Below are 24,077 nucleotides of genomic sequence, written 5' to 3'. Positions count from 1 at the left end.
CATGATTTTTTTATTGTAAGAATGGAGGGGGCTGTGTATTTAATAAAAATGAAATAAATTTCATGATTCATTCATTTATTTAACATTTCTCAACAATTTGTTTGCAAAGCAAAGAAAATTAAAAATTTAGTAATTTCAACAAGTATATTTCATGCACACAACATGGATAAATCTCTCCAAAACAAACACAAGCTTTGAAAGTTTAACTAATTTGGTTTAATGAAAGGCAACTTTCGGTGCAATTTTTTCCACTCTATTATCCATTTTTTCATGTATTTCTTTTCCAAATTTCTAGCATCAATCACAGATTGGGGATCATCTTTATTTTTATGACGTAAGTCAAGATGATGAGCTCCATTTTTAATTACGACAGCAACTAATGTATCAGAAATGCTCTTTGTTATTCCTCCACCTGACCATGGGTCCAGATCACCGTTGCTGTTGGGGAAATTGAATGGAAATACGGTAAATAGCCAGATTTAAAAAACAAACACATTTCTTCATGAAATTTTCACAAAATATCCTAAACATGTTACCATTAGCTGAAAAGCAAGGGCGTAAGCAAAGTTTATGAGGGACAAGACACTTAGGACGAGTTGAGAAAAGTAACCTTTATAGCTGTCCATTTGAAATTGTCATAAAAAGGGGGTGCAATTGCATCGTTCCCCCCTGGATATGCCCATGAAAAGAAACAAATGACATTATGTCAGATTGGCATTGAACAACTAACATCATTTGTCCTGTCAAATGTTTAATTAAGAAATAAAAGATGTTTACTGTGTTTGCACGGGCTTATGCAAACCAAGGAGACCTTCGGGAGAACTCGAAAGCAGATCAATGAAAGCCCGAGACAGAAGGTCGAGGGTTGCACATGCTCGAGAGTTCTTACAAACGTCGCCGAGGTTTGCATAAGCCCGTGCAAACACGAAAAACATCTTTTATTTCTTTTATAAAATAACAATAATGAGAAAAAGACAAACATTTCAATTTTTCCTCTAAAATGTATTCATGATCGATTTGTAAATTCTCTTTGACTGATTGATTGTTTTGATTGATTTGATTGGTTGAGCTCAGATGTGTTTTGCATCGGCTAATGCAAACACGGCTCTAGACCAATCACCGCACATGTTTTATTGTTTCTATTTTATAAAATATAATGCTTTACTTAAGTGATATAAACACGACAAGCAGATAACGTTAAATATTATAAAATGAAAAATTTCCTAAAACGAACACATATTTTTGTTGATATTCACGATAAAAAAAAGTTCATCAGATCTCATTGAGACCTTTACAATATAAAGACGAATTATTGTTGACTCTGTCTCTAAACTTTTGTTTTTTATCTTGAAGATCAAGAAAAAGGATGTCCATTATTGAGGATGTTGTTTATAAGGTTGATTCAAATATGCAAAAAAAAACAATTCTTACCTGAACACTATATTACTATGCGATGAGATCTTTTTTCCACCATATTGAATTTCAGCCCAAAATAGGCTCGGTTTTACACCGTATGATTTCTCGCAACCCTTGGCATAAGCAGGGAAATCCCACTAATTGATTATTAGCGAGAATTAGTAGATTAATGAATAATAGTTCATACGAAGAAAAAACGGTTTTTTATTATAGTAACTCACGTCAAATTGATAAAACATGTCATCGTTACCGTTGGCACACAATGGCATTACCATTTCTGTACAAGCCTAGACAATGGTAAAAAGACAGTCCAAACTTCCCATTTGTTTTCATTAGGTTGTATCTTACAGTGTTTTGTAAATGCACATGGTTAAATTCCTCATTGTGTATGATCCATTTGATCCCAAACTAAAATCTCTCAAAAAATTAACGAACAAAACTTTTAATGGGTCCGTTGCTCGCGAAGAAAAAAATTGACTCCCCAACAGAACACGTTCTGTCCACATGATATTTTGTTCGTATCGTATGAAACGAGTTCATATGGAAAAATTACAAACCTGAAAATTCCAGCCTTTATCACCCAAATCTTTTGTGGCTTGCTGATTGATGTCAAAACATTTAGCCACGCCAGTATAATTATAATAGACAGATATAGCATTGAACACAGCTTTTAATAATGCGTCTCCTTCGAGTTCTTCATCTTTTAAATTCTTACAGACAGCCTAAAAGTTATACAACACTCTTAAAGTTTGAAGTGCAAATACTAACATTGTAAAAAATTATATTATATATATTGCGCACCTTGATGGGCCAGCCTGGGAGAGGTTCCAAAAAAGAAGCAGGATATGGATAATTTACTGTAAATTAAAATGGTAATTACGTTAACGCAACGTTACCACATACATTACAACCCTAAACAATAATTCTTGCACTTTACCCATAGCCAAGTTAACGTATGTCCCGCTTAACCAATCCCTGAAGTTATATACATCAGTCATCTTTTTCAAAGGTTTGCATAGGTGGAAGATGTCTGACAGCTCGTTTCTTCCAGACTCTTATACAAAAATATTGAGCATAAATATAATATTTTGGCTGTATTTAGACCATACAGGGTGTATCAAAAAAAACTAAACCATTTTGGAAAACGTCTCTAAAGTCATCAGCGCAAGATTTGCGAAAACCTACGGTGAAAATAGATAGTTAGACTTCCAATGGTTCATCAAACTTTCGCAAATAATAACAATTTTTGTAGTGAACATCAATTATGGGTAAATTTGAGCTTAAATTAATACAAATATGAATAATGTATGAAGGTTTTAAGAAAATTAAAATGGGAAAAGGCGTAATTATCCGCAATTTGGATGCGTTCGCGCACGGTTTGGCCAAATTTCCTGGAAGTTTGTAAGCTTGTACAATGTATACAAGCTTTTACAATACATACAATTTGTTCCTATTGCTTATTTAGCTTTGTCTTTTTCGTGCGCAAGCTATTTCAAAAGAGATTCTCGTTCTAAAAATGATTATTATTTACTAATGGAAGTCCAACTACCTATTCCGTCAAAGGTTTTTGCAGATCTTGCGTGCCAATAACTTTAATGACGTTTTTCTTTATGTTCAGTTTTTCAGTTGATACACCCTGTATAACTCTAAAGATGGCAAAAAAATGATCTACAAAAATATCTATATGCATTTAAACACCTACTGGACATTCCTTTGTCGAGAATTACACTCCATGATTTCTTGATCAAATTAAAACATGACTGTCCTTCTCTTGCAAAATCACGCGAAACAATGTTGTAAAAGGTCTAAGATAAAAACTAGTGACGATTTATACATTACCAATAATTGTAAATAGCGCCACAACATTGTTTATGGTTACCTCACAAGGAGTAAGATCTTGAAACTGAACTATCGGTGCTGATGCAGCAATTGCACTACAACGTAAAGTGAGGGATTATAGAAAAGGCTATTGTGTTGTTTGTTAGGGGGTGGTGGGGGTGGGGTTGATTCAACTCCAATTTAGAGTTGAATTATCTTCTATTTAAGGGATTGTTATAACCATGTTATTAACTGATACGTTGAAGAGTTATTTCAACTTCTTTAAATAACGATAAAATGCCAATATCTGCTTTTTTAACGTTTGAATGAGGCACTGGTGAGAGACATAACTTGAATGTCTTATTCGTGACAGTGCAAAAAGGAAACAAAACTTTGCCGACCGGAATACAAACACCGTATTGAGTTCGACTAAGAATATAGGCGTTTCCTCTTGTTACTTATAGTTTAAAATGTGTGCATTGAAAGAAAAAATACTCCCACCCGTCTATACAAGATTTAATGCACATTGCAACAGAAATCAAAGGAACGAAAAGCTTCGATTTGAATCATTTGATTATTTTTTATGTGATCATCATTTCATCGAATCATGACCGTTCCTGGTTATAATATTTGTGAACTAACCCAACGACAACATTCGGATACTTCATTCTAAACCAAGCAGCCAACATCCCTAAGAATATAAGTTCAAACCGTTTTCAACTATACTAACGATTTAATGTAATTATTTGTACATTTCAGCGTAAAATATTCATAAGTTTTCAACGAAAAAATACCTCCATATGACCCGCCCATCGCTATTACAGGACTTTTCCTAGCACCACTATAAGTTTCCTTTATTAAAGGTGAGGGTAGACGACATTGATAAATGAATCAATGGACATGGACAGTATAATCCATTTAAACATTGGGAAAATTTCCTAGATAATTTGTGTAGAATATTACCTTAACATGTTGTAGCATAAATGCAAAGTCAGCAAGTGCTTGCTCTGATGTCAAGAATCCTAAATGCTTTGGGCTCTGCAAATGTTTGGATTATTTATACTTCATAAACTATCTATTTTTGTAAATGATACTCCTTCCTAGTTTAAAGAGTCATGATCCTCCACCTCATAAGACTTTTTGCCGAATGGCATTGATTTTCCGTAGAATCTGTGTTCACCAAAAACAAGCATAGCTTTAAATTCTTTTGCAATATCCCACATAAAGCCCTGTAAAAAATGTTTTGTTCAAATGCAGGAAATTGGTAAAAAACTAATCTTTACTAAGGCTATATTGCTAACTAGGCGTTTTAAAAATGAATTGAGTATATTGAGCCATCCAATTAGTATGTACTTAAAAGTTTGCGAATTATTAACACCCCCCTTTACACACCATCGAGCAACATTTGGCTGCCAAACCCCTTGTCCCTTTGTGCGAAAATGTACTTCGCTACTTCAAATTTGCATAATTTGCAGAGCGAAAGTGGGCTTTTACACTTAAGACCAATGCTCAGATATAGCTAAGCTTAAAGATCCTATTACCAGTTTGGGTTAAACAGTTGACGTGCACGATCTTTAAATGTGTACAAATATAATCGGGCTTACTCAGGAAACCAATATTAGACTCCAAAATGTCATTTATACGAAATGATAGCTTAGCAGCCACCCCTCCCTACTGTACTACTATACACAAATTTACGAATTGATCATACATACCCACCCGGCCACCCCCTCCCCCACTTTATTGTATACGCACTAAATAAACGACCCTTATGTTGGCTTCTTGGCTTACGTTGATTCACTAAGAGGCCAAAAAGAATAAAACTAAAGCAAAATCAACCAAGTATTAATTGGCATCGGTTGGTATTTGTTTTGAACAAATGTTTTTATATGCGAATCATGCGCATGGCCTTGGGTTGAGGGCTCAATTCCCACCAGAGCAGTTTGTATTCGTTCCAAGAAAAGCGTTCGAGTTTGAGGACGAGGAAGCGAGGAGAACAAAGAAGACTAGGATGAAGCTTGTGACGAAGGGGAAAAAGGTGTTTTAGTTTAGAGAAAAAGAATTACATAAATCGGAGTAGACAGAGAGATGGAATGAAACAGATTGCTGGGTAAATCTGGCCATTCCTGTTTACGAGGATAAACCCTGATCGAAAAATTGAAATTATAAACATAACGCAAAATGTAGAATGAGTATCAATTTTGTGATGTTCAATTGATAAATGATGCATTCATGCATTGTAAAACAAGACTTACATTCTTCTATCACAACATACCGTATTATTACAAAACCATGTGATATCCCCTTCATTGCCACAATAGAATAAAATTGGTCCACCTTTTTCCCAGTGTATGTCACTGACTAAGTAACGTTGCTTAAATGTTTCATTTCGGTCATAATTGAAATGATCTAGCTGCAAATGAAAAAACTCACCGTAACGTTACTGAGTTTCAGAACATGGTAAAAGTCAGTAAGTAATCAAATTATTCAGAAAGATGTCGAAGCAACGAAAAAGTGCATTTTTATTTCCATAAGTTTTATATTACAGCGAAACCAAAGTACTATCAACATGCAAGAATAATATAAAATTCTAAAATTTCGTAAGTCAAAATGCAGCCAACCCAACGAAACATTCACGAAAAAATCACTGACCTTTTGATTAAGATACTTCGTTTCGTACACACAAAATTTGCATTCTGATTTTTTTGCCAATCTTTCGGCGGATGACAAAGGTTGTCGGGGAAAATGTGCTTTCAAGCGAAAAGTTTCAATTCTTTCGCTCAATATTACAAGAACAACGACACAACAAAAATAAAGGCTAACAATAAATCTTGTTCCCATGTTAGACGACTGACCGTAAACACAGAACAGGTACCTGCACAGCGCTGAATATTGTTTGTTTTTTTCCTTCCGCAGAGTTATGGACGTAAATATCTTAAGCGGACATAAAAATAAGTACAATCTGTAATTTGAGTCTGATACAAGTAATATACGGAAAGAGACATATCCAAAGACGATCAGGTTTCTGTTTGTAGTTTGACATCCTGCTTTATTCTTGTTTTTTTTTTACTTTAACATCATCTACCAATAACTTGACGTTAATTAGTCAGATATTCATGGTGCTATTATTTCTATGGAACTAAACCTTCCTCTTCTCGCCATCACTATTTCTTCCTAATTCCTTCATTGGTAGACCGTGACCGACCGTGGCCATGTCCTCTTTCCTCCATATCTTTCTATGTAATGCATTATGTACTCTCAAATCCAGTTCCTTTAGCTCCTCACTAAACTTTTTTTACCTATTTGGCTCTGCTTCTCATTTCCTCATCGGGTCTTCCAATCCCTGCATGCTTTACAAGTTACCACCTTCATTTTTTCTCAAAATATGACCATGCCAACGTAGTTTATTTTGTTCCATAACTGTCACTACACACTACTACTTTTGATCTTACTGCTGGCTGTTCTTCTTGTTCCTTTGTTTTTTATCTTTTCACGCAAGGACATACCTAGCATCTTCCGTATCATTTTCCCTAGCATTGTGATGAGTGTTGCATCTTTGTCCTGACTACAGTTGTATAGGTCTTTGCTTTTGGTCTTATTGTTCTTCTTTTTTCTTTTTTTTATCCTGATTTATAGCTATATCGTGCGCTCAAACAATTTCTGCGCTGCAACTGTAAACAGTGCTGAAGTAGACTTGTCTATGTTGCGCAACGTAAAGATATAAAAAATTGACTTGTTACTAAAATTTCGTTGTCAGTAAATCATTATCGATCAACATTTACACGGTATCAGACTGGTATGATATAGAACAGAAAAAGCTGAAATAGCCATTCACTACAACTGTCACTATTCAACTACAGTTGTGTCAATGGTTTCTTCATTAGTATTAAAGCATAGTGTGTCATGGACTGTAATTGGATTATGCTCATTTGTCATGTGATCGTTTTCGACGGCATCGGATAGCATTTCAAGGCCCTTCTTCACGATTTGATTGTGATTTTCTTACATTTCTTCGTTATTTTGGTTAGAAAGTATACTTTCCGTAACTAGTTTTTCGAGATTTGATTGGCTGATCCAAAAAATCGAGAATGAATGAATATTACAGTGGGAATTTACCAGTAAATATTCCTTATTTTAATCCTGTTCCCATGAATGCTGGTCTAATCAACCCAACACAGCATCAACATCACTCTGAAGCTGAAGTATACAACTTTGATATCGGGAATCTGTTCACTAGTTTTTTAACCCAGCCAGGAAGTATCGAGTCAACAAACAAGCCTTATGCGTGTGATATTTGTAAAAAGTCATTCGTCCAGGCAAGTGCGTTAGAAAGACATAAAAAAGTTCACAGCAACGAACAGCATATTTGCGACATCTGTGGACAACGATGCTCCCAATCAGGTGACTTAATACGTCATCGCAGAATTCACACTGGAGAAAAACCATATACGTGCGATGTATGCAACAAATCATTTTCTCAGTCCAAATCATTGGCAAGACATAAACGCACGCATTCTGGAGTTAAACCATTTACATGCGACATTTGTCACAAGTCGTTTGCAGACTCAGGGTACCTAGTTATACATAAGAGAAAACATACTGGAGAACGACCATATAAATGTGGTTCGTGTGACAAATCGTACTCCAATCTAGTTTCCTTACAAAATCACATCAGAACACACACTGGCGTGACTCCATATGAATGTGACAAGTGTAACAAAAAATTTTTCACTTTACCAGGCTTACGTTATCATGAATCAACTCATACTGGACACAAACCTCACAAGTGTGACGAATGTGATAAGGCTTTTGCTACATCATCAAAGCTTATTTGCCATAAAAGAACACATTCTGGTGCTAAACCTTACAAGTGTGACTTGTGTGATAAGGCTTACGCTCAATCATTTGATCTTAAACGACACCAGAAAACACACAGTGGTGTGAAGACATTCCAATGTGACTTATGTGATAAAGCATTTTTCTGGTCTGGTAGTTTAAGAGAGCATAAGAAACAACACCTTGAGGAAAAGCCATTTAAATGTAATATTTGTGGTAAGAGTTTTACCTGGTCCAGTGCTCTTGGAGATCATAAAAAAACTCACTCTGAAATTAATGTGAATAAGCCTCATAGATGTGACATTTGTGGGAAGACATTTAATGCTCTTGGCTACCTTAACAGACATAAAAAAAAGCATACTGAAGATGAAAGCAACGGAGTTGTATCATCAAATGGTAATCCCAATAGCACTGGCCGACTGTATACATGTGATGTTTGCCAAAAAACTTTCACCACATCTTCAAGACTTAAATGTCACACAAGATCTCACACAGGAGAAAAGCCATACAAATGTGACCAATGTCCTAAAGCATACGCCCAATCGTTTGACCTTAAGAGACACAAACAAACACATTCTGGAATTAAAAGCTTTAAGTGTGACTTATGTGATAAAGCATTCTTTTGGGCAGGTAGCCTCAGACAACATAAGCGTCAGCATGCTGATGGGAAACCTTATAAATGTAATGTTTGTGATAAAGCCTTTGCTTGGTCAAGTGCTTTAGGAGAGCATAAAGCCACACATGGAATTGAGAAACCATTTAAATGTGACTGTGGCAAATCATTTGCTGCATTAGGATATCTTAACACTCACAAGAATGCTTGCAATGAAAGTAATGATCCCACTGAAAAAGAGTCTGATAAAAACATAAGACCGAGAACAAATCATTGTGAATTCTGCAACAAAAGTTTTGCTACTTTATATAAGTTGAAATGTCACTTACGAAGTCACACTGGAGAGAAACCTTTTCAGTGTGATCAATGTCCCAAAGCATATGCCCAATCATTTGACCTGAAGAGGCATCAAGAAAGTCATAGTGGAGAGAAAGCATTTTCATGTGATGAATGTGGCAAAGCATTTCTGTTTGAATGTAGTCTGCGCAAGCACAAAAGACAACATTTACCAGGTGCTAAACATGAATGTAATATTTGTGGAATGACATTTACCAGTGCTTCTAAACTCAAAACACACCAGAGAAAGCATAGTGGAGAAAAACCGTACCAGTGTGATCAATGTGATAAAGCATATGCACAGTCATTTGATTTAAAACGGCACAAGCAAACACACAGTGGAATCAAAAGTTTTCAATGTGACTTGTGTGACAAGGCTTTCTTTTGGTCAGGTAGTTTAAGGCAGCATAAAAAGCAACATGCTGCTGAAACACTTGCTATCTTGAGCAGCAAGCATAGGGAGATCCCCGAGGAAGTAGAAAAATGTGGAAATGCAGAAAACAATGAAACAGATCTGGATTTTGTAATGGGAAAAGGTGAACAACCAGTTGTTGAGATGAACTGTGTAAGTCCAGGCAATATTATTGTCAACCCTACTGTTGTTCAATCAAAAACTGGGCAAAAAGTTAAGAATTTTAACTGTGACATTTGTGGGAAGGATTTTGTTTGGAAAAAAAGTTTGCAAAGCCACAAAAAAAAGCAACATGCTCAGATGCAACCCTCGATTGCTGAGGAGACAGACAAGAACACTGAATAGCATTGAAATGTTGAAAGATGTAGTTATTTCTCATGTCCTTTGAGATTTTATGGAATTAAATAATTCACAACTCAATTAGAGCTGACTTGTTCACTTTTGTTTTATCTGATATTTGTGCATGATCAACAATTTGCCCATCAAGATTAACACTGAATCTAATAAAATCAGGAGGGGGTGGGGATGAGTAAATGTACACTTCAGTACACATGCTGAGAATAGAAAACTAATTTGGAAGTATTTCCTTGGCAATTTTTTGTGAGCAGGAATGTTATTAACTATACAGCAATATAACTATAACTATAGCTTGCGTTTGGAGATGGGTCTGACGGCACTAGCCTCATAAGCATAGGCGTACGGGGCATGAGGGAAGGGGGGGAGTTGCCCCTCAAGAAAGTTTAAAGATAGAAAAGTTGGGCAACTTTTTAGCATTAGTCGGGCGAAAATACAAAACGAAATACGAACCTTCTTTGTGAGTTGGGAAAAATATTTACTGTCTCCTCAGAAATGATAGCTCCCGTACGCCTATGGCCACAAACGCTAACAGGAAACCTTTGGATTCAAAAAAGCACGCTAACTGACTAAAATGCGCCAAACTTAAATCGTTCCAAGCCAGGTACCGTCTACTATACTACTCCTCTCCTCTTTCCTCCACAAAGGGCTTTCGTTATGTATTCTGTACTACTAGAAATGTGATAATTAATAAAACGCATTAAGCCTGATTAAGCCAAGATATTTATATATTAATAGTTGTCATTGTGGTTTTTCATTTTTAGTACGGTTTAGCGCATTCTATTAAATTTGCGCATTTTAAAATTTTTTAATAAACGAAGCCCCGCTGGTTTTACTTGTTTTTTCCCCCAGTTCAACTTGTTTTGCGGGTACGTCACAGATACAGTCCCACAATGCAACAGGAAAAAGCGAGGTCCAGAAAATTTTAAGTTCAGTTTGCCACGCCACTGATCTCTGTAGTCCAAAGAAATGGCGGTTTGTTGAAATATAAAGTTGTAAACTGAATATTGAATTATTCTTTATTTTATGTCTAAATAAAGAAACATGGATAACAACGTCTAAGGTTTCATATTTAACTGCAGACCTTCATTATAATTTTCAGTGGTATCGATTTTTATACGCAGTAACTATATACTGTTTTATTAATCATGAGTTCAGATCCGACATATACGCTAGAAGAAGACGATGAAAATATGGGTAACAGCGAAATTACTGTCGAACAGGCAGGCAGAAATATGAATATTATGGTTGTCGGAGCTGATGAAACGGTTTATATTTCTGGAGATAGTGCTGCAACTGGCGCAATGCACGAAATACATTACCAACATATCACAAATAACACGTTGCCAAACAAACAGATGGCTATAGATTCGGATATTCTCGAGGCTGGTGATGTTTCAGTAGATGAGCAAAATAAGCATATTGAGAATGACGATGTTCAACCCACCATCTTACATCTTGGACTATCAGACTTCGTAAATGCAGTACAAAAGGCTTTAGCTCAAGAGCACAGGTTACAAGTCATTAACAATGGACCACAAGACCATGTTGAAGACTCTACGACTCAGTCTCAGGTTGATGTTGATTCTACTCACGACACTCTACAAATCATAGCTCAAGAAGGTGTAGAATTGGATCAGAGCTCTGAACATCAGACTAACCAAACAATACCACTAAGCTCTGGTTTGGTTGTAAGTCAAGCTGATGTGAACAATGCAAACATTTTAACCAGTTTGGCCACTGATGGGCAACATGCACAATTTTCCGATCTCAATTCTGAAAATCCTTCGCAATCCCTAAATGTTGTGGTTAATACCATCATACCTTCCTCTCAGAAAAAGTCAAAAAAACTTTACAGTTGTAAATATTGTGATAAAACATTTTCACAGCCACATCAGATTGTCCGTCATGAACGCATGCATACTGGAGAGAAACCTTTTGTTTGTGATATATGTGGAAAGGGTTGTTCTCAGAAAGGAGACCTGGCACGCCATAAACGAAAACATACGGGGGAACGACCATATAAATGTGATATTTGTCCAAAAGCATATTTTAAGTCCGCTGATTTAAAGTATCACAAAAGGAAGCATATGGGAGAGAAACCGTATAAATGTTTGGAGTGTGATAAATCTTTTACTGGCTTGACAACGTTGAAATACCATATGCGCACTCATACTGGTGAGAAACCTTACAAATGTGACATTTGCGATAAACAGTTTGCACAGTCCAGCTCGTTAAAATTGCACAAAGTTACTCATTCATCTGTAAAACCATATGAATGTGATGAATGTGATAAGAAGTATGCATCTGCGCCCACTTTAAAATGGCACAAAACAACTCATATTTGTGGTAAATCGAACAAACCTGTCAAATGTGATATTTGTAATAAAACACTCGCTCATTATTCCAGTTTGATTTGTCATCGAAGAACTCATACTGGAGAAAAACCATTCAAATGTGAACTGTGTCCTAAAGCATATTCACAATCTTATGACTTAAAGCGACATATGAATACCCATTCCGGTAATAAACAATACAAGTGTGATATTTGTGGTAAGGCATTCTATTGGGCAGTTAATTTACGAGAGCATCGAAGGCAGCATGATGAAGAGAAGCCATTCAAGTGTGAATATTGTCCAAAAGTGTTTGCATGGTCTAGTGCGCTTGGACATCACAGGCGAATGCATCACATGGGAGAGAAACCTCATAAATGTGAAACATGTGGGAGAACATTTGCTCAACCTGGCTATCTCAATAGACATATTAAGAGTAAGCATCCAGAAAAAGCTGAACAGTATGTTAGTAATACATCAAGTGGTATGACTACCAATAAATCTGACCAAGAAAAAGATGTTGCTGCAAATAATATTCCCAAAATTCCCGAGAAAAGCATTACAGAAATGCCATCTAAAAATGTCCCTGAAATGCCAGCTGAAAATGTCCCTGAAATGCCAGCTGAAAATGTTCCTGAAATGCCAGCTGAAAATGTTCCTGAAATGCCTCCTGAAAATATTTCTGAAATGCCAAGGGAGAATGTTCCTGAGATGCTTGCAAAAAATGTTTCTGAAATGCCTGCTGAAAATGTTCCTGAAATGCATAAAGAAAATGTTCCTCAAATGTCTGCTGAAAATGTCCCTGAAGTACAACATGAAAATTCTTCGGAAAAACAAGAAGAAAATATCCTGGAAATGCCCGCAGAAAATACTTCTGAAATGTTTCAAGGACATGTTCGTGGAGTGCCTTCTGAGCTTGTCCATTCTTCTGAACTGGTTATTGCAAACATTTCTGAAAAAAAAGCTGACGTTCTTCCTGTTATGCCTCTTGAAGATATTTCTCTTCCCAATGTCACTGCTGAAAATGTTTCCAATTTGAATACAAAAAAATTGATCATGATGAAAGCTGACAGCATTTCCAAAGATAATAATGATGAAAGTCCCAGTGAATTGACTTCTGAAAATGTTTCGGACACAAGTGCTAAAAATTTCCCACAAATCTTTCCTGAAAAAAGAAAAACTGGAAATGTTTCTGAAATTCAATGTGAAATTACATATGTGGACGAAACTCCTAAAGATAATTCAGTTGATAATTGTATTGATCAAGATAAGGTATCAAGCAGAACAACTTTACAGCTGGACCTTGGTGATGCAAGTGGTGAAGCTCATATAAGTATTTAGTATCTTTGATTTTTTATTCTATGTTTTTCTCCGCAACCATGATTTGTTGCAATTTGTAGTGAGTGATTTTGAAGATATGTCAATTGCAATCGGATATACTCTATTATATGTGGTGAGGTTGTAATTGCAGTTTGTTCTTATAAAAGTTGGTGTAACTTTAGCTTTACCCAGCTTTAGAGTTAAAACCATTTACATTTGGCTATTCATATCTTGTGTATGTAGCTTTAAACCTTCTGAGTTTCTATCATAATATTATTGTTAGAACAGATTGTTGTGCTCAATAAAAATATGAGGCTTGTGTTGTGTGTTGAAGTAAGTAAAAAAATAATAGGACACAACAGTTATCCTTTCAACATTCACGTAGTAATGCCATGAATTTATTCATTGAATCTATCATGCTCATTTGTCATCATTTAATGCCACTTGATGTGTTTTCTGCAAAACTGCGAAAATCTTGCGTAAAAAAGGATGATTTACTAGGTATCATATAATTTTTTCCCTATTCTTTTCAATTCACTGTCAAGTTATTGCAGCGTTGTAAAATTGCTAATGTATGTTTACATAGGTAATATTGGTGAAACATAAATTTAATATCCCCTAGCTCTGTCAGCTTAGAACATACTGGCTTATAACGTAGGTTGTGTCGATGATTGAGTTGCATTAATTAACTGCTGTGGTAGCTGTGGGATAATTCATTATTCATTAACGAACTGTTGAATTATTAAACGGTACTACAGTGTTATTAAATGTTATTTCTTCATTAGCTGTTGTAGTGAAACACTTCACTTTCTTTACTTTACAGTCGCATACAAATAATAAATATTTTCTATCACAATGATTATGGAACTATAGAAGTTTTTGTGTGGTGTAAATTTGATAAATTTTGTTCATTCGTTTACTAAATTACATGTCTTAAAATCATGTTTTTTTCGTTGTTACGCTACAATTCTGCTTGTGTTTTATAAGAAATTTTCGATTTTTATGAAAACTGATTATATACCTGCTGAAAGGAAATTTTTTTTGTATTGATGTGAATAAATGTAAGTAACGAGTACATATGTAAGTTAGAAAACGGCCGACTATAAATACTCATTACACAAAAACTTCTAGCTTGTGAAGTAGACATTCAAACATTGAATTTGAAAAAGTACATTACAGTTTTAGGAAATGTTTCATTCAGACAAAAAATTTGACGTCATATACACTTAAATGGTTGCACTGATTATTGATTACAGGATTGATACAGAGAATTGTATTAAAGTGACACATTACGATCACTTTCTACAACAGAAAATGAAAAGTGCATATGCGTTTGTCTCAAATTTATTTTATTGACGTAGAAGACTTGAGAGCAATGGAAAATCTCTTCATTTATTCTTGTTTTTTTAAAGTAGTTGTCGGCCCATTTTTCATTTTTTTTCTCGTTGATTACGTCATCTTACGACAAATTCTTTCAAACAATTGAATGGTGAATTGCTATTTGATGAAAAAATCTTTTGCTTAGTTATAATGTATTGCTTTTTCCGCTTATTAGGAATAACTTTAAAGGAAATTCTATAATCTGCAAATGCGTACCCAAAATCCAAGCACAAAAAATGAACTGTTGAAGTTTAATAAACTTATCTTGATTTTTATATCGTCTGCCGCTGGTGTACAATTTTAGGGGCTCCGAATTATCAATGACCTATTTATATATGAAAATTATCGTTTTATCAAAATATAGTTGTAAATGGACACTTTCCTAACTTTATTATGCTATTTGACTGTCCTGGTTGTTTTTTTCACATTTATGGTATGCAGTTTTAAATAAGAGATTTTTTATTTTAATTTTTGCTTCTAATGAACTAACGTTTTTTATAGGGACTGTTAATTGTATATGCAACAACAAGTGATAGGTTTGCAGTTATTGAGCGTTTTCCTGATGAGAGATATTTTATCAATCCTGTTCAGAATAATGAGAAGCTATCTTTTCCGTATCTCGAAAAAGAATCAACCATTGATTTATCTATCATTGTACCTTCCTACAACGAAGAGGAAAGATGTAGGTTTGGTCGTAAATGCTTGCCATACATACTACATGTTGTGTTTGCTACAAGTGATTAGTTATCGATCAATGTTCACGTTTTATGTTTATAATTAAAACTCTGTTCAAGTATGAATTGACCCTCAAGTGACATGAAATCTGCAATGTTAGGGGGGGGGCTGGGGTGGAGGTTTAACTGCACACCAAAGATTCAAAATGTGCATTAAGGCCTACTTTTCACAAAATTGTGCAAGATCTTGGTTGCACACTACCAACCTTTCCATATGGGTGGATAGGAAAAATGTCATTCTGTTCGTATGTTGCTAGCTTTGTCTTTTGTTGTTGTAGCAATAGGATGAAGAAGAGATATGTCCAATAGAAAAATCAACAACAATGATATATTTATTGATGAATTGCCATAATCATGATCTTTAATTATACATTGCAGTACCACTTATGTTGGATGAGGCATTTGAATATTTAGATGAAAGAAAAGTAAACAAATTTCATTTCTTTACATGAATTGTCTTTGGGGATGACCTAAACTAATGATAATGTCCTTGTGTGTACTTCAATTTTTAGAAATATGAACCGTCATTTACATATGAAATAATTGTTGTTGATGATGGCAGCAAGGACCAAACATCAAGGGTTAGCTTTCGAAATATTTTTGTATATATGCAATTAAATGGCTGCCATTTAAATGAAGATGCTTCTTGTAAAATAATGCTATATTTTCCTTACAATTTGAGGGCTGCTCAATATACTGGTTGTATAAATTTGACTTTTCGCAAAGTTGATCTGATGTATTAAAAATATTTTTTATGTGTTATTCATCAACATGTCCCAAAGTCTAAGCATGAAAGAAAGTCTTTTCACTCTCATATAATATCTACAAAGTTTTGTCACAGGTTGCCATGAAATATGTGGAAAAATATGGAGTAGAGCTGGTTCGTGTGCTGACTTTGACAAAAAATAGGGGAAAAGGAGGCGCTGTTAGATTGGTAACACATATAAATCAATTGTTAAGTCAAATATTTGTTGGTATAACTCATAGGCATTAAATAAGATTGGATTAAACATGAAAAAATCAAAGGACTTCTCCATAAATTGTTTTCTTAATATAAGGGGATGTTCAGTTCACGTGGAAAGCAATTGCTGATGGTTGATGCTGATGGAGCAACAAAGTTTTCTGACTTTACCAAAGTTCAAAGCAGTCTTCACAAAATCATCAATGGAAAAGTTTGTGCTATATGGCTTTTTATGGCATGCATTTCAATTTCATGATTCTTTTGTCATTACTCAAGTTCATCATTTTGAATTGGCGAAAAAGAGAAATGAACACACTTTTTCTTTACTGGGCGAAATGAAAAATGAAAAAATAAATAATTCATTTAGTTAAGTGTGTTAAATGTGAGCCACAAGGAAGGAAGAAGATTTTAATTGTTTTTCAGGATCATAAACCTGCCATAGCTGTTGGGTCAAGAGCACATTTGCAAGATGAAGCTATAGCTGAGGTTTAGTGGTATTCTCTTCTCACTAATTTAATGTTTGAATTTTTGATTAATTCTTGTATGATGTGGAAGAATTTTGTCTTCATAGCTTGACTGATATATGTTCTTTTATGTAAATGAATGTTTTCAGAGAACTTTGCTAAGAAATTTGTTGATGTATGGCTTTCATTTTCTTGTCTGGTTTCTATGTGTGAGGGGTATTAAAGATACACAGGTAATTTTGTATTAACCCCCCTCCCCCTTTTTCTTTTGATGTCAAGTAATTTTAAAAGCCTGGGTCTCACTTGCAACATAAGCACAAATTTATCAAAACTCTTCATTATTCTTATGCATATTTATACTTGTACTTATTACTGTGTTTGCCAATGAGGACACTTATGCTTATGTTTATGTTGCCAGTGAGAACCAGGTTTAAAGGCATACTATTAAGTGGATTTTAGGTTAAAATTTCTTGCCCTGAATTAGGTACTAACTGTGGCAAGTTTTGAACAGTGACTTAATGAACAACTGACTTTTAGCTTTTATAAGCTTCCACATACTAGTGATGTATGCAAACAGTTCATCACTCCAGTACATTGTAAGATGACTTATTAAAAAATCTTTATACAAAATCTTTAAAAAATTGTTTGGTGACAAGATTTGAAGAATCAGTTTGATGTTCATATTTTTTAGCAGTATAGTCTTAGAGGCTTTCCAAAATTGATAATTATCTCCACAATGGCTTTGCTTCTAATTATTTTAGTGTGGTTTCAAACTTTTCACAAGATCTGCCGCTTTACTTGTATTCACGTCTTTACATGTGGAACGATGGTTTGTGCTTACTTGTTTTTGGTCTCCCAAAGTTTTCCTTTTCTTTTTGTCATAATTTCATTTTCTAGGGCATTCGATGTTGAGTTATTATATATAGCTCAAAGATTAGACATTCCTATTACTGAAGTGGCAGTCAATTGGCAGGAAATAGACGGTGAGTCGGTGAGAATTTGTTAACACAATAGTATTAAGCAGGGCATAGCTTCGTCAAAATAAGAATTCATTTCAGCTTCAGCATCGCGCAAATTTGGGAAAATTGTTGTTGGGAAAATATATTTTAGGAAATCCCATAAAAAATGAAGCCATTTTTGCACGTAGTTTACAAAAATATTTAATATTTGCATTGTATTCAAAATACGAGTTTATTTGGTTAAATGGTTTTAATTGTCACGAAAGTTTAACTAGTTATATAGTAGCCCTTAATTGTTCAAAGATCCAAACTTGTAAAAAACTCATGCATTGATGGGAAAACGAGCGTACATTTATACAAACAATAATGATATAAAGATAGCCTAGCTTTATCGCAACATTCAAATGATGATATCAATCAAATAATTTCATCGAAATATGTTTGTTTGCGGTGTTTACGGAGATCTGTTTGACTTAGAATTTAAACGTTTCCTGATTTTGCAAATCGTTTGTCGTATGTACAACTCGTTTGTTGCAGATTGGCAGCATTGTGAGAGTGTTCGGTTTAGTGTAAATATTTGACTGTGTATTCTATAGGCTAAAAACAGCAAAAAAGCCTAAAATACTCCTGTATTATTCAAGTATCCACAGCTTAGGTTGAATTTCAAGGGATACCGCCCGTGTCCGGAATTCAAATTGTTTAAAGTCTGTGTCATCGGAAATCGTTTTAACGTCTCTCAGTGAAAACTATTCTGATTATCTTTTGTTATCGTCACTCTTTCATGAAAATATTATCTGCTTATACGATATTATATTGATTCACTTCGGTTGATCTTCGTGCTTTGATGAGTCGATAAATAATTTGTGTTTTCTAAAAATTCCTGTCTTTATGCTGGTGCTAAAGTTACCATTGTATAATCCATTGAAATAAAGGTCTTTTTTACTAATGATTGTGCTGTCTTATCAGTGTTAAAATAAATGAGGATTGTTTTGTTAGATTAAAGTTTTGGGCTGTCTTCAATATTTTTAGCCTTTTTTTTCTGTGTAATATTTTTAGGTTCCAAGATGATACCTTTCTGGAGTTGGGTTCAAATGGGAAAGGATCTTTTATTAATACGTCTACGATATATTTTAGGAGTTTGGAAAATTTCTGAAAAAAATTAATGTAACTGTGTTTCGTTCATTGTATGGATGATCTCATGTCTTAAAGACAATATACCAGTTGAACTTTGTAGAAACATTTACTTACCGCATGCTGATCGAACTGTTTTATTTTTTCTCTAAGCACAGTAAGTCAAAGTAATCTTTTATGCTCCGTAAACATTATCAGTATAAACACCATTCTCCTTGGATTAAGACCGAGATTAAAACTAGCTGAATTTTGAAAAACTTGCTCATTGTCATATTAAAAATAAGTCTGTTTATCGTTTATGCGCCCATGCTTGCGTTTACTTGGTCTCTGTGGAAAAGGGCGTGTATTTTTCCCTTGTTAATTTATTGGTCTTCAATATTTTATTCTCTAATTATTTTCTAATTTCGTTTACTGCTAAGTAGTATGTTTCAATGTAATGCCGCTAATAGCCAACTTCGGTTTTGCCGCAATTTTTGTTATTAGACAGGTGGGTATGAGGTAATAGAAGAAACTGCTATTTACTAAGCTCCTGAATAGGATTTATTGAGCTGTAAGTTCATTATTATGATGTAATGATAATTTAATGTATTTTTTACACAACCCAACTCCGTTGACAGGATATTTTATTCAAGGTGCTTTTTGTCGTTACAGGATATTGAGCTAACCCCATGGGGCGACATACAGCCAACATTTTCTTCTCTACTAGACATTCAGGCGCCATATTTGTGACGTAAAACATGCCCAAGCGAAGAAACATTCGCACACAGGAAAGCGAGATAATACCAGTAACAATTCGTACACGGTCTGTTTCTGAAATAGTTTTATTTACTTGTTGACCATTACAATTGTTTCATTTGGAGATTAAAAAGGTGAGAGAAGCTTTTTAAATATTTTCTTATAAAGTTGAATGAAAAGTTAGCGTAAGTTAGCTATCTAGTACATGCGATGAATGTTGTGTGAACCATTCTATCGTACGTTCTTGAACGTAATTGTGGATGTGATGTGAAATGCGTTCTCCTTATCTGAATAAACTAGTTACGTTGACTGTTTCACTGATGTTACCATTTTTCTTATCAGTCTGGTTAAGCTGTTTGCAATATATAACTTGCATCAATAAACTTGGCGACATTTTAAAATGGCTTCATTGTTTGCGTTCGCCTCGCCAGCTGTAAAACGTCTTTTGGGTTGGAAACAAGGCGATGAAGAAGAGAAATGGGCAGAGAAAGCTATCGAGTCTCTTGTAAAAAAGCTCAAAAAAAATAAAGGGGCCCTGGAAGAGCTTGAGAAAGCCTTATCGAACCCAAATGTGCCTGCAAAATGTGTGACAATCGCACGCAGTTTAGATGGAAGGCTTCAAGTTTCTCATAGAAAAGGTCTACCTCATGTGATCTATTGCCGAGTCTGGCGTTGGCCAGATCTTCAGAGCCATCATGAATTAAAGCCTTTAGATATTTGTGAATATGCTTTTGGCAAGAAACAGAAAGAAGTTTGTGTGAATCCTTATCATTATAGACGAGTTGAAAGCCCAGGTACTTAAAAACCTTAATAAGGATATACGGCTGATTGAATACTTTCAATTTTCTTTGTCTTTAATGAACAACAATTGCCAGTTAGCAAATATAAATAATTGTGGGGCTGCTTTGTTTTGTTCAATAAAATATACCAAATTACTATTTATGATGCACTGTTAAATAATGCTCTCAATATGTGTTGCTTAAATGAAGCAAATGAATGGTCATGTTTAAGCCTTGACAGAAGAAAGTAAGGAACGCATTTAATGTAAATATTTTCTTTACAGTATTACCTCCAGTACTTGTTCCACGTCATAGTGAATGGCCTCCACTACAACCTAGACTTCCACCACCTTACCATACAATGTCACGGGAGAATCCAAACATGCCTACCAATGCTAGTTTCCCACCTGGTTTTTCACAGTCTCCTGCAGATGATAGACCTAGCCCCTTCAGAAGTGGAGAAACTTTTACTCCTTATGAAATACCAGGTATTTACAATACTACACACATGTGAACTTCCACGCATGAGTAAATATAAAAAATGTGTATGCTTAGTATATGATGTTGCTAAAGATTTTATTCTTTCCTATTCATATTAAGTTCAAAAAAAATTATGAACCAAGATTTGGTACCATGCGATTCATTTTAGATCCTTGCATGTCAGATGATGGTGGTTCACCTCGTCCTCCAGAAAATCAGATGGATATAGAAATGGGAACTAGTTCTATTATTCCTGGACCAATGACTCCAGTATCTCCTGTACCTTCTGCTACTGGTAAAACAATTTATTTTTACCAATGCTTTCGTGAAATACAATAATTAACACTCATGCATTCTTTTTTGAATCTAAAACATTTTAGAATGTATTCCTTTTTTATATTTTATTCTTCTTAATAGGTGATATGGCAGCTATAAATTATCAAGAGCCACGTAATTGGGCAACTATTGCTTATTATGAGCTTAATACAAGAGTTGGTGAACCATTTCATTGTCATACTACAAGTATAGTTGTTGATGGGTTCACAGACCCAAACACCAATCATTCACAAAGATTTTGTCTTGGTTTATTGTCTAATGTCAATCGTAATTCCACTATTGAAAATACAAGAAAACATATTGGAAAAGGTGTTCACCTTTACTATGTTGGTGGGGAAGTTTTTGCTGAATGCCTTAGTGAGAGTGCAATATTTGTCCAAAGTCGCAACTGTAACCATCATCATGGCTTTCATCCAACTACTGTTTGTAAAATCCCTTCAAATTGCTCATTGAAGATATTTAACAATCAAGAATTTGCTCAACTTCTCTCACAATCTGTTCACCATGGTTTTGAGGCTGTATATGAACTAACTAAAATGTGCACCATTCGAATGAGTTTTGTTAAAGGATGGGGAGCAGAGTATCATCGTCAAGATGTTACTAGTACACCATGTTGGATTGAGATTCATCTACATGGTCCACTACAGTGGTTAGATAAAGTGCTTAGTGAAATGGGCTCACCTGGCAATGCTATTTCCTCAGTATCATGAGCCTAATTCTACACATCAAAATTCAGTAAACATGAAAGAAGCTGTTAATTGATGCAGGAGTAACAAAAGATATACAGTTTTCATATTTTTGTTAGTTGTTGCTATATTATTTAAATTGTCTTAGTTGTTGGTCATGTATATAGTTTGTGGTACATTTTAACTGTCATGCATGATATGCATTTTTTACCAATTTTATCATTTTGGTAAGTTAACTTGAAACTTACAACTACAAGTGTTGCTTCTGGAGCATGAGTATACATTTTCTCGCTTGCAATAATATATAACTGTTGAAAAGATAAACATTTCAATATTTGATGTTATGTGTCATAGCTCTTAGATACCTCAGTATCCAAGTTTCCTTCAGGATGCTTCAGAATATGTCTAAAAGTTTGGGCATTAGTACAAATTTAAAATTACAGTTATATTAGCTAATGATGTACATTTTGTGGGATTTGATTTTATTGTTGTTGAAGAAAAATCATTAAATTTATCTTCCCAGAATTAGTAAATAACATTTTAAACAGACAATAATTAAAGATCATTAACTCTTAGAACAATCTCTCTGAATCAATGCAAATTTTAGATGAAATATATTGAATAATTATAATTTCATTTGTTTTACTATTTTATGTACAACCTTTGATCCAATTCTTCCTGACAAAAAAGTCATAAAGTTTTCTAGTCTTGTTAACATCTATTTTTATAAGAGTTCGTGCTTGTGCAAGTTTAAGTGATCCTAAAGACACACTTTCTTTCATTAATGTATGCTTATAATGGAGATATGGTTCAGGTAAAAGTCTCAACTTTGAACACAACTCTCTCTCCTCTTCTGTCAACCTTTCTACTCCAGGTGTACCACTTATGTCTAATCTAGAGGCAGGTTTACGTCCTAATGATGGAGTCAAAAATGGAGCAACACCAATGGAACTCTGAAGAATAGCTTGCTTTTGCAACCAGCTTTGACAAGCAACTTTGTCTTCTAGCATGTATGTAATATCCTGAAGCATAGTGTCTCGCTTCATGTGCTGAAGTCTTTCATCTCGTGACATTTGATATATCTTGGCACCCTCTTTCAGTACAAGACCTTCTGCTCTACAGTGTTGCAATTTGAGGATTTCTTGTTTTAATGAATATTCCAGTAAAAGTCCTTGAACAAGCCTTTCATGTTCTTCTGCTGTATGAAGCTTACAAAATGGTTTAAGCCTTTCCCTCATATCCTTTTCTGTCTTGGGAAGATTCTGCTCAATCATGTCTGTTTTGTGGATATTAATTAGGCCATAATCTTTAATCAATCTCTTACGAAAACAACGTTCCTTTATCCTGCTTAGGTAAATTTCAACTGCTGTTAGTTTGAGATGATCATCGCTCTGGTCCACAAAATCAAATTTTATGTCTTTAATATCACATTCAGCAAAGTTATCATATTCTATTCCAAAATCACCACGACATGGCATATATTGCGCCATGTCAACTGCCTGGCTAGGGTCATCTTTAGGTCTTGGAGGGTCATCACATGGTTGATAAGGTATCATGAAAAAGTTATTAGTTGCATCTGGTGGAACAAATTCAGAAATCCATTGTAAAGATTGTTTTGGATTATTAATATAATTGCTTAAATAATGCCTTTCACATTCTTCAGGAGATTTTGTTCTTACACGACAAGCAATGTCACTCCAGTTTCCAAGTCCAAATTCTGCAATTGAATCTAAAAGTACAATCTCTTCCACGGCATTCCAGGTGTCTTCAATGATGGAGAAATCTAACGAGATTACCTCATAATCATGATTATTTTTATGGCTTGAAGCTTCGTATCCCTGAGCAAAACAGTGTAAACATATCCACACTGATGTTGAACACTCAACGCATTTTATGTATGGTTCTGTAAGATACATTTTACATCCAAAACAAACTTTCTTTCCTTTGGAAGACGAAGTCATCACCTCCATTACACTGACAGTTAAATGAGCTGA

General features: G+C 34.7%; 5 protein-coding genes across 5 annotated transcripts; 3 read left to right on the top strand and 2 right to left on the bottom strand.

Annotated features, from left to right (window-relative positions):
* Positions 1-58: 58 nt before the first annotated feature.
* LOC124447540 (lysosomal Pro-X carboxypeptidase-like) lies at positions 59-7,212 on the bottom strand. Its single transcript, XM_046998503.1, has 14 exons — positions 5,887-7,212; positions 5,510-5,647; positions 4,362-4,463; positions 4,198-4,272; positions 4,029-4,086; positions 3,877-3,925; positions 3,296-3,350; positions 3,119-3,221; positions 2,354-2,470; positions 2,218-2,273; positions 1,974-2,138; positions 1,638-1,703; positions 1,432-1,553; positions 59-438 (listed from the first exon to the last, which is right to left on the bottom strand). The coding sequence occupies exons 1-14, from the start codon at positions 6,073-6,075 to the stop codon at positions 207-209; spliced, it is 1,527 nt and encodes a 508-aa protein (XP_046854459.1). The 5' UTR covers positions 6,076-7,212; the 3' UTR covers positions 59-206.
* Positions 7,203-14,380, top strand: LOC124445175 (zinc finger protein 91-like). The gene is made up of 3 exons (XM_046995882.1): positions 7,203-9,775; positions 10,638-10,760; positions 10,915-14,380. Exons 1-3 carry the CDS (start codon positions 7,323-7,325, stop codon positions 13,457-13,459), a joined length of 5,121 nt encoding a protein of 1,706 aa, XP_046851838.1. The 5' UTR covers positions 7,203-7,322; the 3' UTR covers positions 13,460-14,380.
* A 753-nt stretch (positions 14,381-15,133) lies between these two features.
* LOC124447543 (dolichyl-phosphate beta-glucosyltransferase-like) lies at positions 15,134-19,324 on the top strand. Its single transcript, XM_046998506.1, has 11 exons — positions 15,134-15,251; positions 15,320-15,500; positions 15,931-15,977; positions 16,065-16,133; positions 16,394-16,486; positions 16,611-16,724; positions 16,937-16,999; positions 17,127-17,210; positions 17,739-17,806; positions 17,875-17,960; positions 18,993-19,324. The coding sequence occupies exons 1-11, from the start codon at positions 15,189-15,191 to the stop codon at positions 19,097-19,099; spliced, it is 975 nt and encodes a 324-aa protein (XP_046854462.1). The 5' UTR covers positions 15,134-15,188; the 3' UTR covers positions 19,100-19,324.
* A 330-nt stretch (positions 19,325-19,654) lies between these two features.
* On the top strand, positions 19,655-22,714 carry LOC124447541 (mothers against decapentaplegic homolog 5-like). Its single transcript, XM_046998504.1, has 5 exons — positions 19,655-19,936; positions 20,145-20,596; positions 20,866-21,069; positions 21,231-21,356; positions 21,479-22,714. Exons 2-5 carry the CDS (start codon positions 20,203-20,205, stop codon positions 22,105-22,107), a joined length of 1,353 nt encoding a protein of 450 aa, XP_046854460.1. The 5' UTR covers positions 19,655-19,936; positions 20,145-20,202; the 3' UTR covers positions 22,108-22,714.
* Positions 22,685-24,057, bottom strand: LOC124447542 (transcriptional adapter 2-alpha-like). The gene has a single exon (XM_046998505.1). It carries the CDS (start codon positions 24,051-24,053, stop codon positions 22,734-22,736), a length of 1,320 nt encoding a protein of 439 aa, XP_046854461.1. The 5' UTR covers positions 24,054-24,057; the 3' UTR covers positions 22,685-22,733.
* Between the last annotated feature and the right edge of the window lie 20 nt (positions 24,058-24,077).

This window comes from Xenia sp. Carnegie-2017, unplaced genomic scaffold, assembly GCF_021976095.1.
Source record: "Xenia sp. Carnegie-2017 unplaced genomic scaffold, XeniaSp_v1 HiC_scaffold_22, whole genome shotgun sequence".
NCBI classification, from domain to species: Eukaryota; Metazoa; Cnidaria; class Anthozoa; order Malacalcyonacea; family Xeniidae; genus Xenia; species Xenia sp. Carnegie-2017.
Note: the sequence above shows the minus strand (reverse complement) of the source record. Positions and strands in the feature narration are given on the sequence as shown.